The sequence below is a fragment of the Neoarius graeffei genome, chromosome 15 (genome assembly GCF_027579695.1).
Source record: "Neoarius graeffei isolate fNeoGra1 chromosome 15, fNeoGra1.pri, whole genome shotgun sequence".
Classification (NCBI taxonomy): domain Eukaryota; kingdom Metazoa; phylum Chordata; class Actinopteri; order Siluriformes; family Ariidae; genus Neoarius; species Neoarius graeffei.
The window spans coordinates 35,294,977-35,313,293 of record NC_083583.1 but is presented as its reverse complement, the minus strand read 5'-3'; the positions used below and the strand labels follow the sequence as shown (position 1 = coordinate 35,313,293).

General features: G+C 40.2%; 1 protein-coding gene across 3 annotated transcripts in view; it reads right to left on the bottom strand.

Moving 5' to 3' along the window:
• The window catches only part of cers1 (ceramide synthase 1), a 52,584-nt gene that overhangs the window by 2,022 nt on the left and 32,245 nt on the right, over positions 1 to 18,317 (bottom strand). For all 3 annotated transcript variants that reach the window (XM_060941181.1, XM_060941182.1, XM_060941183.1), the window contains 4 exons: positions 10,813 to 10,993; positions 7,757 to 7,918; positions 5,558 to 5,705; positions 1,033 to 1,172 (listed from right to left, as the gene is read on the bottom strand). In XM_060941181.1, the coding sequence (XP_060797164.1) occupies positions 1,033 to 1,172; positions 5,558 to 5,705; positions 7,757 to 7,918; positions 10,813 to 10,993 (631 nt within the window). The remainder of the gene's footprint in view (positions 1 to 1,032; positions 1,173 to 5,557; positions 5,706 to 7,756; positions 7,919 to 10,812; positions 10,994 to 18,317) is intronic.

Below are 18,317 nucleotides of genomic sequence, written 5' to 3'. Positions count from 1 at the left end.
CCAATCAGACCTTATAAGTCTATCAAACAAGATGATACTCTAGGAGACTCAGACTCTTGAGATCAGACCCTCTGAAGGACGTGTGGCCTCTGTGCCTGTCACTTCCCGTAAAAGAGGCGTGGCCTCTGTGCCTGCCAGTCTCAATAACGTAGACATGGCCCGGAGTCGGCACGGTGGTGTAGTGGTTAGCGCTGTCGCCTCACAGCAAGAAGGTCCGGGTTCGAGCCCCGTGGCCGGCGAGGGCCTTTCTGTGCGGAGTTTGCATGTTCTCCCCGTGTCCGCGTGGGTTTCCTCCGGGTGCTCCGGTTTCCCCCACACTCCAAAGACATGCAGGTTAGGCTAATTGGTGACAATAAATTGACCGTAGGTATGAATGTGAGTGTGAATGGTTGTCTGTGTCTATGTGTCAGTCCTGTGATGACCTGGCGACTTGTCCAGGGTGTACCCCGCCTTTCGCCCGTAGTCAGCTGGGATAGGCTCCAGCTTGCCTGTGGCCCTGTAGAAGGATAAAGTGGCTACAGATAATGAGATGAGATGGCCCCGAGTGCCCCTCTGCTAGTTCCAGTGAAGGAGGTGTGGCCTCTGTGTCTGTCAGTTCCAGTGAAGGAGGTGTGGCCTCTGTGTCTGTCAGTTCCAGTGAAGGGGGTGTAGCTCCTGTTGAGGTCAGTCCTTGTGAAGGAGGCATGGTTTCTGTGTTTGTCTGCTTCAGTGAAAGACGTGTGGCTCCTACTATCAGTTCCATGGCCTTGAAAATAACTCGAGTTATGACAACGCCCCAAACAAGTGTCGCAACAAGCGTCATTTCACATTTTGTACTAGCACGTTAGTGGAAAAAGACCTGCAGAACGTTCCCTTTAGTCCAGATCTGTGTGCTATTCCAGCTTAGTGTACACTTGATTCAGATAATAAAGCACTAATCACATGCTCAGTCATTCTGAGAACTGAGCAAAAAACATCCACAACCAAACTCCAGCTCACCCACACATCTCCCGAAACAAAATTACTGAGAAATCGTTTTCCCCCCCCACTCACCCTTCTCCAGTGCGCCGATTTCCTGAGTCATGCCTCCTGGCCTTGACTGATTCCTGGTCCTCATTTTCTTCATACTCACGGACATCACTGATGCCCTTCAAATGCCCAGTCAGTACCTTCAGCACCATCTGCACGATGAACTACACAGCACACACAAGTGGGGTTGAGTTTAGCGAGTGAGCTCTCTCATCCCTCTCCTCACCACAGGAACATTTCATTAAAAAAAAAAAAACAACTGAGTGTTGAGGGAAAGCTCAGTGAGGCTGACGGAATCAAAGTGACTTAGTCATTGGAATCATGTGTCCTGCATTGATGCATCAATAATAAACAAGTCTATAATTCAAGCTTTATCTTATCATGTGTATATAAAGATTTCCTCTCATTCAGGTCAGTAAACTCTCTGAGTAGTTAGTTAACATGACTGGGATTGTTTTTAATCTTGAAGACATTGTACCCGTCACGTCAGCGCACTCTCAAGACGCCAAAGCCCAAAGTTCACAGCAGCCTTCAAACATGGCTGCCGTGGACTACAATCCCCAACAAGCACCGCACTGCCCCCTTGCCAGAATTCTGATCAGCGCTACACCTGTTCCACATTTCCAACCAATCACCTCTTACTACTAAAGGACTGAGTTATTCAACTCATTGTGAAGTATTGCTCAGTGTTCGTGGATCACGGTTTGGATTTATTTGCCAGTTTGCTGAATAAACTCTCCCTCTTCCGTTTACATCCATCTGCTGCCTGCGCCTCCGACAGTATCACTCTTTTTCTCAGGAGTTTTATCAGTTCAGCTGAGTGCTGAGAAATTCCTCGGGTTTACACAAATTCAAGCGTTTGTATTTTAATGATTGTCATGTGACCTTAAAACTTCAGGAACGGAAATTAAATGTACACAACAACTTCCTTGACCCTGTTTCTGATAAAAGTATGATCAATGCAATTCATTCATTCATTGTCTAAGCTGCTTATTCAGTGAAGGTTGCAGTGAGGTGGAGCCAATCCCAGCTGACTTCAGGTGACATGCAAGGTACACCCTGAACAGGTTGCCAGACTATCACTGGGATCAATGCAGGGGCACAGATACGTTTTTTGAACTGGGGGGGACAAAGCTGCCAGCAAACCAACCCCCCAACATGTGTTGTCAACATGTGTTGACTTTCTAACTATGCCTGTGTGTTGCGTGAGCGGCAGTCAGTCAACAACTCTTCGCAAAGTTTCCTTATGAAACAATATGCTTGCTGAAATTATGGCAGGGAACGCCAGATTAAACATTAAAACTGCCTTCTGAGCACCGTATCTACAGGCTACCACCGAAAGAAGGAGGCTACCAGAAAGGCTTCTCTACGCCGTACGATTTTACCTTCACTACGACATTACTTTGAACAGACTATCAAAAAATTGCAAGGTGATATGATAAAGTAAGGCACAGTTTACTTACAGTCGTTGTTTTTTGAAAAAACGATGCAATCATTTTCTGCCTTTTCGGTTTGGCACCCTTCATCATGCCGTGTTGGGGTCCTGAACTAGGAGCTGTCCCTGATATGCCTGTCAAACTTGTTGTGGGTAACCATAGCAACCAAGCTCGAGCTCACAACCTGTGCAGTCTGCGCAGCTCAACCAACCGAATATCAGTCTTTGTTTTATGTGAGTTGTTGCAACTATGTATGTACTGCTGTGCACCTCAATAAACCGAATGGTAATTAGTCTTTTGATTTTTCCGTGAGGTTTGCCTTATGCAAAGAAAGACAGCATAGACGTTTTTTCCTCCCTATAAGTGGGGGGGACTGAACGAGGTGAATTTAAATCTGGGTGGGACGAATCCCACCCGTCCCACCCTCTATCTGCGCCCGTGGATCAATGCAATTATAAAATGAAAAACGACAGTAAATTATTTTGGAAAATAGTTATCCTTGAAGTGTAGCTCTCCAAATCTTGTTTATCTTTTAATTTATTCGTACGTCTTTATTGCATAAGATAAAAATCACATAGCCTATATTACAATATAAACAAACAAAAATTACAGAAGAATAGAATAATATAAAGCTAAAGCTTTCTAATATCATATGTAATACTGAAATGTAAAATGTTACAGGTAATTACTACTACTACTAACAATAATAAAAATGTTACATACAACTTCTAATTAAACTAAAGTGCATTTAAAAATTAGGTGGTTTATAAGAGAACTAACACTGCATATTTATTTTAGGTTTATGGTTGACACTCTTCTGAACTGGTATCTGGTGGTTTCTTTTAGTTTAGGTTTTTTTTTTTTTTACCTCAGGCATCATATAATATAACAGCTGACCTCTCTAAACTCGTAACTTTAGTGTATCTAGTGTATTTAAGCATTTTTTTAAATTTCACTTTTAAGGTCATTCATATAGTACTAGTCAAAAGTTTGGACACACTCATTACTATGTACTTATATACGTACTGTATGTATTTACAAACCTTCCTATTAAGTCCCATTTGTTTCTTTTACTTGTTTTTCAGGCTATTACGATTGCCCAATCCATACCATTTAGTTTACTTTACAATCTTCTCAAGTGAAGAAGAACAAACTTCACTTATTTGGAAATGCAGTGTTAGTTATTGAGCAACATGAAAAATGTTTAGGTTGAAAAATGGTCATTAACAACCTTTTTTTCATGATGGAGAGGGCATGATGACTAAATAATAATAAAAACAATAAATTCACCCTACTGTTCAAAACATGTCAAAACGTAATGGCATTTTATCCAACAAATAACTAATTAGCGAGGTGAGAAAAAGGCCTCAGCACACTTTCCATAACTACAGGAAGAAGACTGCTAATCCTCAGCCAGCCATGCTGTAATGAATCACTTGGGCACACCTCTCTAATGACCAGTTACAGGCTTGGAGGCGTAGCATCTCTGTCCATGGAGTTCACCCAGCTGACATGCTGGACACCCGGCAATTACACCATATTGTTTGTGGAAGCCAACCAAACATCATGCTGATGTCTGCTCTGATCATGCATACTGCTAGTTACACACCTGACTCTTCTCTGATATACAGTGCCTTGCAAAAGTTTTCATCCCCCTTGATGTTTGTCCTGTTTTGTCGCATTACAAGCTGAAATTAAAATGGATTTTTAGGGGGTTAGCACCATTTGATTTACACAACATGCCTACCACTTTAAAGGTGAAAATTGTTGTTTTATTGTGACACACAATAATTAAGACCAAAAAAAACCCAAACAGAAATGTGGAGTGTGCATAGGTATTCACCCCCCCAAAGTCAATACTTTATAGAGCCACCTTTTGCTGCAATTACAGCTGCAAGTCTCTTGGGGTATGTCTCTATTAGCTTAGCACATCTAGCCACTGGGATTTTCGCCCATTCCTCAAGGCAAAACTGCTCCAACTCCTTCAAGTCAGATGGGTTGCGTTGGTGTCCAGCAATCTTCAAGTTATGCCACAGATTCTCAATTGGATTGAGGTCTGGGCTTTGATTAGGCCATTCCAAGACATTTAAATGTTTCCCTTTAAACCACTCCAGTGTAGCTTTAGCAGTATGTTTAGGGTCATTGTCCTGCTGGAGCATGAACCTTCGTCCCAGTCTCAAACCTCTGGCTGACTGAAACGGTTTTTCCTCCAGAATTGCCCTGTATTTAGTGCCATCCATCTTTCCTTCAGCCCTGACCAGCTTTCCTGTCCCTGCAGATGAAAAACATCCCCACAGCATGATGCTGCCACACCATGCTTCACTGTAGGAATCTGTGTTCTCAGGGTGTTGGGTTTGCGCCATACATGGCATTTTCCATGATGGCCAAAAAGTTAAATTTTAGTCTCATTTGACCAGAGAATCTTCCATGTATTTGGGGAGTCTGCCACATGCTGTTGGGCAAACTCCAAACATGTTTTCTTAAGCAATTGCTTTTTTCTGGCCACTCTTCCATAAAGCCCTGCTCTGTGGAGCGTATGGCTTAAAGTGGTCCTATGGACAGATACTCCCATCTCTGCTGTGGATCTTTGAAGTCTTTGTTGCATCTCTGATTAATGCCCTCCTTGCCCGGTCTGTGAGTTTTGGTGGGCAGCCTTCTCTTGTCAGGTTTGTAGTGGTGCCATATTCTTTCCATTTTGCTATAATGGATTTAATGGTGCTCCCTGGGATATTCAAAGTTTGGGATATTTTTTATAACCCAGCCCTGATCCATATTTCTTCACAACTTACAATTACACAGCTTGTAATGCGACAAAACAGGACAAACACCAAGGAGGATAAATACTTTTGCAAGACACTATATGTGATTATGATTTGTTGGTGGAGAAATTTAAGCAAAGGAAAGCATTAGTGTGTGTGTGTGTGTGTGTGTGTGTGTTAATATATCTTGTTTTTTCATTATTTACAGTCCAAAATTTGGGTTTGTGTTTTGCATTAATGATCAGGTGCTTTCACATGACCTGCATCTTCAAGGCATTGTGAATTACACAATCTATAAAATTCTGTAGAAATGTGAATGTTTGTCCAGTGTTATTTTCAGAGCCGGTGTCTTACCAGGAACCAGTAGATGTTCATGAGCAGCAGTGCAAACAGCAGAGCATTAAAGAAAAAGTAAAAGGGGATGCTGGGGACGGATTGCAGGCTTGTGATGAAGGAGGCGTACAGCACTTTGAGGGGGAACCAGTACAGTCGGAAGCAGAACCTAAGGAGGAGATAAGAACAGGGTTACGTGAAGGACCAGCAACTCAGCAGGAGGTAGGAAAGAGAAAATGAGTGCAAACTGGAGAAAACCAAAGTCAGAAAGATGAGAGTAAAGCTCTTTACACATACAGCACAATTTGTCATGAAAGTATATTTTCTTGAATGACTATCCTGTAAATGAACATTTTCACATCAAAGACCAGATGTTCATTGATAACAAAAAGCAGTACGTAGCCTGTCTGAATCCTCAGTAGGCATTTAACAGCAGTCGAACGGCACCTTTGTGTATAAAACCTAGCGCTGTATGACAAGGGAAACATCACTTATAAAGATAATGACTTTAAAGACAGTGTCTGGAAAAAAAAATAGGAGAGGAGCTCGGCAATGAAAATGGTGGGGGTACATTCCGTGGTCTGTAGCTTACTTTGTGATGTGGTGAAGCTTTCCATCAGTCTCAGCAACTTCTGAACCAAACAGGGAAATTCCACACATTTTCGCCTACTTCTCAGGATAGGATGTACCCAACCCCCACCCCCTCCTTTTTTTGTGTAAAAGAATAATTGTTTTTGTGGAATGCTCACATAATCATGTCGCGTTTAATGTGAATATTAATGATGTGTTAAATACATCAGCAATTTTTTCGCACTTTTGCATCGTTTATTCACGTCGCGCTGTATGTCTAAAGACCTTTAAACTGAAGCAATGCTTAACAGCAACGATAACGATGTACACGGGATTCACAATTTAATTTTCGCAGTTAAACTCCTTAAGTATTCATTTGTCTTCGATTTGAAATTACATTCAACCAATCTTAGAGAGTTGTGTCGTTTATGCACTTTTACACCCCAGAGTTGCTGAGTTCTGGATTCTGATTGGTCAGAAGGTATTGATTAATTATCAGTGTCAGTCAGAGATAAAGATGTAACCAAGTTTCCTGACACCTTCAGGACAGAGGAGTTTACGCTTTGTGGTTTCTCTGCAGTGTGACAAGCTACGTTTTTATTTGTCAAATTAACTTCAAGAGCGAGAGAGACTATAAATGGAAAAAACCCATGAGGTACTGTTCTATGTGAATTATATTGTAAAGGCTGCCAATTTTCTGTGGTTTAAGGAGAATAAAACATTATGGAACATGCGGTTATTGAAAAATAATCAGCTTCAGGGTGGTAACAGTAACTCCATCACACCATCACATCATTCAATATTTTACTATAAAAAAAGTATTGCATTTTATAATATATGTTTTCATGATTATTCAAAGACAAAGTCCAATCTTTGTCAAAGGTCAAAGTGCAATTATTTAAATGCACCAGCTTTGATCTTCAACACTGAGGAATTAAAATGTCATCCAGTTTTTCATATGTTGTATCTTTTGCTGTTGTTGCTGTGTCTTTTGCTCATTTCTTATTGTTTTCAATAGTTATGTGTTAAACACAGATCCATCAAACCATTATCTATACCGCTTATAGATCACAGGGGAAGCTGGAGCCAATCCTAGCTGTCTTCAGGTGAGAGATAGGGTACACCCTGGGCAGGTCGCCAATCTATCGCACAGCCATTCACACCTGTGGGCAGTTTAGAGTCGCCTAATACGCATGTCTTTGGCCTGTGGGAGGAATCTGATGCAGGCATGGGGAGAACATGCAAACTCCACACAGAAAGGCCCCAATCGGCCGTGAGGTTCAAACCCAGAACCTTCTTGTTGTGAGGCCACAGTGCTAACCACTGCACCACCTAAACACAGATCATGTTTTTGATTCTCTTTTCCACCTCTGCCTGCATGTGAAGAAAGTAAAGTGGGACAATTTTATTTTGGCCCGATTTTAAAATGGCCACAGGCTGCAAATAGCCATAGTTTGGTCACCCCTGCCCTTGCACCGCCCCTGCAGTGGTGTATTTGGAAGCTGTAAGCACACATCCTCATTTTAGAGGACATTTCATTGAGTTTGACACACTAATCAAAATGTCACAAATGTTTACTTAAACCCATCTGTTATACTCTGTCTTGTTATACTCCGTGTGTGAGTGTTTCATGTACGGTACAGGACTCACCATGTGATGCCAAAGCCCAGAAAGCCCAAGCTGGACAGGATATCATTGATCACATAGTTTTTTCCTCCACGGGTCTTGAAGTAGACGTTGAGTTTTGTGAACTCCAGCAGAATGTCGTTGATGTCATGGAGGAACAGCACGAGGAGCCCGATATTGTGATACCTTTATGAAGGACATATAAAACACACCAATATAAGTAAACTTAAATCTATAATGTACAGTGCCTTACAAAAGTATTCGTCCCCCTTGGTGTTTGTCCTGTTTTGTCGCATTACAAGCTGGAATTAAAATGGATTTTTGGGGGGTTAGCACCATTTGATTTACACAACATGCCTACCACTTAAAAGGTGCAAATTGTTGTTTTATTGTGACACAAACAACAATAATTAAGATGAAAAAAAAACCCACAGAAATCTGGAGTGTGCATAGGTATTCGCCCCCCCCCCCCCCAAAGTCAATACTTTGTAGAGCCACCTTTTGCTGCAATTACAGCTGCAAGTCTCTTGGGGTATGTCTCTATTAGCTTAGCACATCTAGCCAGTGGGATTTTTGCCCATTCCTCAAGGCAAAACTGCTCCAACTCCTTCAAGTTACATGGGTTGTGTTGGTGTCCAGCAATCTTCAAGTTATACCACAGATTCTCAACTGGATTGAGGTCTGGGCTTTGATTAGGCCATTCCAAGACATTTAAGTGTTTCCCTTTAAACCACTCCAGTGTAGCTTTAGCAGTATGTTTAGGGTCATTGTCCTGCTGGAACGTGAACCTTCATCCCAGTCTCAAACCTCTGACTGACTCAAGTTTTCCTCCAAAATTGCCCTGTATTTAGTTCCATCCAGCTTTCCTTCAGTCCTGACCAGCTTTCCTGTCCCTGCAGATGAAAAACATCCCCACAGCATGATACTGCCACCACCATGGATAAGTCCAAGCCAAAAATACCCAATATATAGAAAACTGGTTGCAGCAATATTTTTATTTTAAATGGTGGAAGTTACTGATACAAATATATGTAAATCTAAATTAGTTTTTAAAATTTCAGCTTTCTAGACCCAGAGTTTTTTTTTTATTTATTTATACCATTTTGAAAAATTACTAAATTAGACTAGAATGTACCCCCTAAACCCTCACAAGGGATTTTAAATGCATTTTTCTCAGCTTCTAGGCTACACAGAGGTTTGAAATATGGTAAATTAACTCTCTACATGTTGCTAATCTGGTAGGAAAACATAGAGCCATCTATCTGGAAAATCCTGGCCATAGGTACTTCCTAAAATGCTAAAAATTAAGAAAAACACACTTGTGAGTGGGGTTTAGGGCCCTAAAATTACTAGAAAATAAATGTATTCATTTGTTACAAGAATCTGCCATATTTATGTAAATACTCTATCTAGAGAGCTCCCATTATATAAGTGACCAGGCAATCTGGTTTATAATAAGACCAGGTAGTGATAGCAGATAAATACATTTGTTTTCTAGTATTTTTAGGGCCCTAAACCCCACTCGTGAGTGCATTTTTGCTTAATTTTTAGCATTTTTAGGAAGTACCTATGGCCAGGATTTTCTAGCTAGAAGGCTCTATGTTTTCTTTCCAGATTAGCAACATATAGTGTTAATTTACCAAATTTCAAATCTCTGTGTAGCCTAGAAGCTGAGAAAAATGCATTTAAAACCCCAAAAATACCTGACGAGGATTTAGGGGGTACATTCTGGTCTAATTTCAGTAATTTTCAAAATGACCGAGTTCATTAAATACACAGAATATCAGTTCATATTTCACCAGTATCTATTACCATAAGCTCTCACAAAGAAAATGAATCTGGTGCTGCAACTACCATCTGGTCATTTGGCCTGGACCTACCCCCATGCTTCACTGTAGGAATGGTGTTCTCAGGGTGATGGGAAGTGTTGGAGTTTGCACCACACATGGTGTTTCCCATGATGGCCAAAAAGATAAATTTTAGTCTCATCTGACCAGAGAATCTTCTTCCATATATTTGGGGAGTCTGCCAAATGCTGCTGGGCAAACTCCAAACATGTTTTCTTAAGCAATGGCTTTTTTTCTGGCCACTCTTCCATAAAGCCCCACTCTGTGGAGTGTACAGCTTAAAGTGGTCCTATGGACAGATACTCCCATCTCCACTGTGGATCTTTGAAGCTCCTTCAGTGTTATCTTTGGTGTCTTTGTTGCTTTCTCTGATTAATGCCCTCCTTGCCTGGTCTGTGAGTTTTGGTGGGTGGCCTTCTCTTGTCAGGTTTATAGTGGTGCCATATTCTTTCCATTTTGCTATAATGGATTTAATGGTGCTCCCTGGCATATTCAAAGCTTGGGATATTTTTTATAACCCAACCCTGATCTATACTTCTCCACAACTTTGTCTCTGACCTGTTTGGAGGCTCCTTGGTTTTCATGTTGCTTGCTTAGTAGTGTTGCAGAGTCAGGGTCTTTCCAGAACAGGCTGATTTATACAGACATCATGTGACAGATCATGTGACACTTTGATTGCACACAGGTGGATCTTAATCAACTAATTATGTGACCTTATGAAGTGAATTGGTTGGACCAGCTCTCATTTACAGTAGGGCTTTCATACGAAAGGGGGTGAATACTTATGCACACTCTAGATTTCTGTTTTTTCATCTTAATTATTGTTTGTGTCACAATAAAACAACATTTTTCACCTTTAAAGTGGTAGACATATTATGTAAATTAAATAGTGCTAACCCTCCAAAAATCCATTTTAATTCCAGCTTGTAATGCGACAAAACAGGACAAACACCAAGGGGGATGAAAACTTTTGCAAGACACTGTAACTCTCCAGACTCTGAGAGTCATCTGAGTGCAAAATTTTGCATGTTTATCAATGGAACAAAAAGATCTCTAATTAATAACAGAAGCCTAAAATATAAAAAAAGGACATCCCGTAACAGAATAACAATAGAAACGATAAGCCAATGGTGTACTGAAGTGGAGTTACTGTCACCAACATACTGTTTTTCTATAAAAAGACACAGACCACTGAATTGTGCTCTCTGTCTCCTCCATGTTAAGTCTCCTGACCTGAAGGCGTAGGAGAATGCAATCAGCGCCAGAGTGATGAAGTGATGCAATAGCATGACGCTAGAGTCTTTCCTCCATGCATCCATGTATATGGTGGCATAGATGGAATGGCCGTAGAAGCTCCCCTGGACCAAGTAGGCGATGGCGACGTCCATGGGCACCGGCATTCCGCTCTTCCAGTCTATTGATCAAGTATTAGTGGATCAATATGTTATCAATGATCAGAAACTAAAACAAAGTTCTTCAGGTGAAGGATCAGTAAAAATGTACATGTTACAACATTAAATTGGTCTGAGGAAGTACCTAAGAAACACAGCTGTGACAACAGGAAGTGAGTGGATCAGTGACAACACTTTGTGTGTGTGACTGGATTACCATTATCAAGATCACACAGAATGTCACTTCTGAAAAATCTTTGTCACTTCTTTGTTACTTTCCTAACAAAGTAAACCATGATATTACATAAAAAATAAAACAATATCTCCTACAACATCATGTCACAAAGTGCTTTATTCCTCTAAGGGCCCGGTCCCACAACACCGATAACTATAACTACAAGAAGACAGAGTCATCTATATCCCCCGCCCTATATACCAACTATATACCAAGTTTCAAGATATTATTTGCCACATTTTTCAAGTTCTGCTGCAAAAAACCAACCCTACCTCTTTACACTGACCTCAGCATCCCATGGCATAAACCCACCGGACCTTTGGTCCAGGTGAGCTAAAAATGAACATTTCTTACATTTCTTAGTATCAAAAGGCACAAATACATTACTTAATCAACACATATACCAACTTTCAAGACCGTACCACTCATAGTTTTCAAGTTCTGCTCCGGAAACAAAACCTACCCCTAATACTAACCTGAGAGACTAAGTCTGAAATTGTTTCCATGGAAACATGAAAAATTAAAATTTCTTAGTATGAAAAGGCACATCGACATCACCTTGTTAACATGTACACCAAGTTTCAAATCTGTATCCTGAATAGTTTTGGATATATGCTCCGGAAATGAACATTGCTCTTAGAAACTAAGTCAAAATCTATTTTTTATGTAAAAATTAAAAAAAATGTTTTTTAAAAAATCCATAATAGCAAAATGCACCAGTTCACATGTTGCTTGATATGTATACAAAGTTTCATGATGGTATCTTCAGTAGTTTTAACCCTCATCCTACCATGCTATTTTACACCTTAATCTTACCATGTGGGGTCCGTTTGGACCCCAATACTTTTCTTTAAAATTAAAGCTTCTAAAGACAAAATCACCAGATAAGTTTTGTTCAGAACATCTTGTATTAATAACAGCAATACACTAAAGGGCCCAAGGCATAAAGAACACACTTAACCTTCATCCTACCAGCCAATTTTACATACACAAACTACCAGGCGGGGTCCATATGGACCCCAGGAGGGAATACCTTGAAATCAATGCAGTAAGAACCAATTCAATGCAGCAAACAGACATAACTTTATTGAAGAACAAAATCCACTATGGCTGAATATCAATGATGTATTATAAATGCAATAACATTGCAATAATATTGCAATAACTAGCATACATGTAGCAAATTATAGCGCCACAAAAAAAATTGGCATTATATACATGATTTTTGCAGCTCATGCAGCTGTAAAACATTCTGGATTACAACTTAGGTCTTTTCTTACAGAATTTAAAACAAAAAAGTAATTGTAAAATAATTTAGGGCTTTTGTTTTGCAGCCTGTGCTTATTGCAGCAGTGGGGTCCACACGGACCCCAAGAAGGAATGCCTTGGTAGTTTCATTATGGAACATAAAAGAAATAAAAGAAGTTAACTTTCAGTGTGCTATTCAATTATAAAATGAAAGACAGATAAACTTTACTCTGGGGTCCGGTTGGACCCCAGTAACAAATTAATTATACCTTCACAATGCAAAAAGCTGATCTTCCGGTGCTTTAGTGTTTTAATTAAGACATAAATTCCGACAAATTCATAAAATGGTGAGGCAGTATGTCACATTTTTAAAATGGCAAACAAACATATAGGTGCGGGGTCCAGATGGACCCCACTTGGTAGGATGAAGGTTAAAGATATAGCCCAGAAATGAAAACGTGACCAGACGGACAGATAGACGGAACCCGTTTCTATATCCCCCACCAAACTTTGTTTGGGCGGGGGATAATAACTCCAACTCCAACTATACCTCTGCCTGAATTTAGTTCCAGTCTGGAGTAGTCACACAACAAATATAATCCTGACTATAATATTGGTTGGTCCTGCCACTCAGGGAAATAAATACATGCAATTTAAAAATAGTCATGGAAGTTTTTTCCAAGTTGTAGCACATTATTCTGAGTCATACTGTACAGCTTGGATTTCAAAACAATCCATGCACACACGCCGGTGGTTGACAAAATACAGATAGGTCACGGATTACGGAAATATAATTTTAAAAAAGGATACAAAATACAGAGTGGTTATGGATTTTAATACGGATGCATCACCATCCATCCATTCCATTCGTTATCCATAACCACTTATCCTGTGCAGGGTCGCAGGCAAGCTGGAGCCTATCCCAGCTGACTATGGGTGGGGTACACCCTGGACAAGTCGCCAGATCATCGCAGGACTGACACATAGAGACAAACAACCATTCACACTCACAATTTAGAGCCACCAATTAGCCTAACCTGCATGTCTTTGGATTGTGGGGGAAACCGGAGCACCCAAAGGAAGCCCACGCAGATACGGGGAGAACATGCAAACTCCACACAGGAAGGCCCCCGTCGGCCACTGGGCTTGAACCCAGAACCTTCTTGCTGTGAGGCGACAGCGCTAACCACTACACCACCGTGCCACCCTGATGCAGCACGGATGCTAATAGTTTACGGATTGGTGACAAACGTTTCAGTATATTACAGATTGGTTACAGATTTCATACGGATGATGCATCACGGATAAAAAAAAAAATTAAGAAGTCTAAAACAAATGTTTGGACTGCCGAAGGTTATAATTAAAATATCTTACCTGTATTTATATGTTTATTAATTTACAATTGATATTTCACGGAAAATAATATCCATGAATAAAAGATACATGCTTTGTATTATATTTTTTATTTTCCATGAATCCGTATTCGGTGACTTCATGACGTAACAAGGATGTACAAAGATGCCCGGGAAAAATAGCACGTGCTCAGACAACGTCACATGTAAACAATTACCTTGTTGTTTATGTTTTATTGGCTCAGGTCCAGGCCTGGAAAATCACTTCAGAAGCAATCTCACCGATACCGATAAAGCCAGGCCTGGGCTATAGGTCTCGTTATCTGTCTGGTGTGACCACCAACCACATAAACTGCATCCATCCACCTATCCATCCATTATCTGTAGCCGCTTATCCTGTTCTACAGGGTCGCAGGCAAGCTGGAGCCTATCCCAGCTGATTACGGGCGAGAGGCGGGGTACACCCTGGACAAGTCACTAGGTCATCACAGGCATAAACTGCAGGGGACCCATTTATTTATAGTTATCGTTATAGTTGTAGTTATGGTTATAGTTATCGGTATTGTGGGACTGGGCCTTTACACCAGGCAAGTTAGATAAGATTACATTCAACTTTATTGAGCAGGGTACAAATACAAAGTCAATGAAATGGGGTGTGTCACTCCAAAATGAGTCCAGCTGATCAAAAAATGAAAAGTTGTTTTATTGGATATTCTAAATCTACAGTTACTTATCTTTTAAATAAGTGACAAATTGTTAAATTTGAAGCAGCCAAGCCAGAGAAATTAGTGAAAATGTTTCAGGTGTCGTCATCTTAACAGAAACTCAAGTTTGGAAAAAATCAGCTGTAAACTTTGTGATGTGTAAATTGAAATTAATGCACAGTACACATTTATTTAACCTACTAAGTCATATTTATAGGTTGTTTTACAGTATAATATTTTGGTGATGGATTCATTCTCGATTAAGGAATGTATTTACAGAAAAAGTAGATAAATTATATGTAGGCCATTTTTTTGATGCACTCTCATTTCAGATCACTATATTTCGGAAAGAAATTTTGCTACACTGATCTCATTTTGTGGTCACATGCCCCAAAGGCAGTTAGCGCCCAACCAGAAGTGTAAAACAGCAAGTAGCATTAAGTGTGAAATGCAAAAAAGACAATGAGACAGAGTGCAAAGTGATGTGCAGATGGGCTGGTAACAGAACAGTGCAAATAAGGCATGAAAAACAGTGAAAATGGCATGATGTGTGTACATGAGTCTGGTGGATTAAAGTATCCATCCATCCATCCATCCATCCATCCATCCATCCATCCATCCATCCATCGATTATCTGTAGCCGCTTTATCCTGTTCTACAGGGTCGCAGGCAAGCTGGAGCCTATCCCAGCTGACTATGGGCGAGAAGCGGGGTACACCCTGGACAAGTCACCAGGTCATTGCAGGGCTGACACAGAGACGAACAACCATTCACACTCACATTCACACCTAAAGTCAATTTAGAGCCACCAATTAGCCTAACCTGCATGTCTCATCTCATCTCATTCTCATTATCTCTAGCCGCTTTATCCTGTTCTACAGGGTCGCAGGCAAGCTGGAGCCTATCCCAGCTGACTACGGGCGAAAGGCGGGGTACACCCTGGACAAGTCGCCAGGTTATCACAGGGTTGACACAGAGATGAACAACCATTCACACTCACATTCACACCTGCGGTCAATTTAGAGCCACCAGTTAACCTAACCTGCATGTCTTAATTGAAAACAATTCAGTGTGTTGAACAAAAGTGCAAATTTGCCAATGACAAAGTTTACATTTAATGTTCTCATTTACATTATATCAGCTATAAACAGTGGCTCCCTCACCAGCCTCTCTTATTTTTAACTCATCATCTTCTTCCTCCTTGTCCAGCACTGTTGCCAGGTCAGGGTCCATGTAGACCCTATTGATCCACGTCATATTAATTGGAGCATGGTTTTACGCTAGATGCCCTTCCTGCCACAACCCTCCCATTTCTGGCCCCTGGGCTCAAACCCATAACCTTCTTGGTGTGAAGCAACAGTGAAGCAACCACTACACCACCGTGCCACCCTCTCTTATTTCTAACTCTTGAAGTTAAAAAGAAAAGAGAGCGTAGCTTGCCATGTTAGCAAAAAGATTACATGGTTACTAGTTACTGTTAGTTAGGAATGCATGAATAATGATACTGGTACCGGGTACCAATCTGATAGCTCACTTACTGGTTAAAAATTTGGCTCTGATACCAATTTCCAGTATCACGTGATACTATGTGACTTAAGTCTAATATACAGTAGTGTGCAAAAGTCTTAGGTACATGCAGTGAAATGCTGTAGAGCAAAGATGCCTTCAAAAATAATGAAATGAAATGTTTCTACATTAAAAAAAAATACCATAAAGATTAGTAAGCAGTAATGCAAGAAAAAAGCTCACAAGTGGACGTGACAACCCTTTGCTTAAAAAAAAAAAAAAAAACACCCTCAGGCAAAATTAGTACAGTGTTATAAGGAAATGAGCTGTAGGTTTTACTGAGCGTCTTACAGAATGAGCCACAGTTCTTCAGCTCTTCTGGACACTTTGACTGTTGCACGTCCTTCTTATTTTTGCAGCAAAACCCAGCAGCCGTCTTTATATTTTTGTCTGAAAAGTGGTCTGTTATATAATGCGCTGCTTTCCTTCCTGACATCCAAACATTTTTCTGTAACATTTAATTTTGTGCTGGAAAACTAATGTTTGGAAATCTAAAGTGTTTTTGTACTGGTTCCATAATGTAGAAGTCGTCAAATAAAAGTCTATAACAAAGTTTGTACTAAAAACTAAGACTTTTGCACAGTACTGCATGTTGTCACGCTAATGAACAGATAACAAAAAAATAACAACAATCTGGACATATTTCCCAATTACTGATAAACAGGAAAGAAGACTGTAAACTGTACTCTGTGAAAATATGAAAAGGAGGAACTAGACCATCTTCCTGCAATACAAGTAGCCTAATAAACCATCTTCATAGTGTTTCAACAGTGTGTTTAATCTTTAAGAGAACGTGCAGAAGAAAAAACAAACAAACCTGTACATGAGAAAGAGCGCTTCATTTTTGCAAGCACTGAGACACAATTCTTTTTCATGCCAACTTGCGCATGATTTCTAATGAGTATGCTCACTGTAACGGCGCTGCACGCTCAGGTGTGCTGTTTGTTAAACACACTGTTTAAACACCATAAAGATGTCAAGCAAAAAAAAAGTCAGCACAAGAAGTTTATCCTTAGCAGTAGTCAACATAAAGAGAGCTAAATAATGTTTCATGACGTCCCTGAATGATTAACACCAAATAGATTACTCATTTCTATACCAGTTCAATGTGTATCAAAAAACATGTACTCAGTCTGAAAAAAATATATGTATCCGTGCGTCCTTACTGTTAATTTTATGTTTAATTTACAACAGCAGTTTTTGCCAATTAAAACCTAAATATGTTAATCTGTTTTTCTCCTCTCAGACTATCTTCAAAATAAAGTCTCTCTCATGAAAGTGCTAGAGATTGAAATTTAAAAAGGATGGTTCTTACTGTAGTTCCTGAAACATATAACTATAGGACTTCTACTGACAGAGACTCCAAGAGACTGTAGCAGCACGGTGGTGTAGTGGTTAGCACCAGGGCTTTACATTAGCATCCGCCAAATGCAGGTAAAATTCGGCTTTGGCGGGTAATGACTTTAGTCCCACTAGCCACTTTGGCGGGTGGTTTATTCTGTGGTATGACAATATATTTTAATTGTAGTTTTCTCTGAAGGCATCTGATATAATAAACACATTGCAATGTAATTTTACGTGCCTACAACTCCCATGAGCACCTGCATAAACATTCTGACAACACGTTAGAATTGTTGAGAATGTTCGTTAACGTCTCAGATAAAATCAGTGATACGGTAACCTGTGGTTAATGAACGAAGCAACAAAGTTGCTGACGACTGACAAGCGCACTATGTGGCGGCATATAGCTGGAGTTTCAAACCCTGCTGCTCAGGAAAAAAGGGGCAGAGATGAGCAGGGCCGGAGCAGCATTTTAAAATCACAGAGGTCTGTGATGCGCAAAGCGCGCACCGAAAAATGTTCGCCATATTTAAATGAGCGGGGTGAATTACACATCATACAAGAGATCTATTCCTGAAATTACTCTTAAAGGTGTCTGAACTGAATATCATCAGTTTTGAAAAAAAATCATGTATGTGGCAAGAGTAAGAATAATTTAAGCTTGTTTAATGGTTTGATCTGGCCCAAGCAATGAGGACAAAAGATCCCCTAACCATGTAGCCTATGGAACTGAGATACATTAACAATCTGGCATCCGTTACACCTACACAAAAACATTCTGGGGAAAAAAAAAAAAAAATCAGTATACACCACCATTGTAAAGGCAAAGTTATCCAAGGCAAACATAAGTTGAAACTTTCCACTCTATTGCTTTGGCTTATCGAATGATTTATTTTTAAAA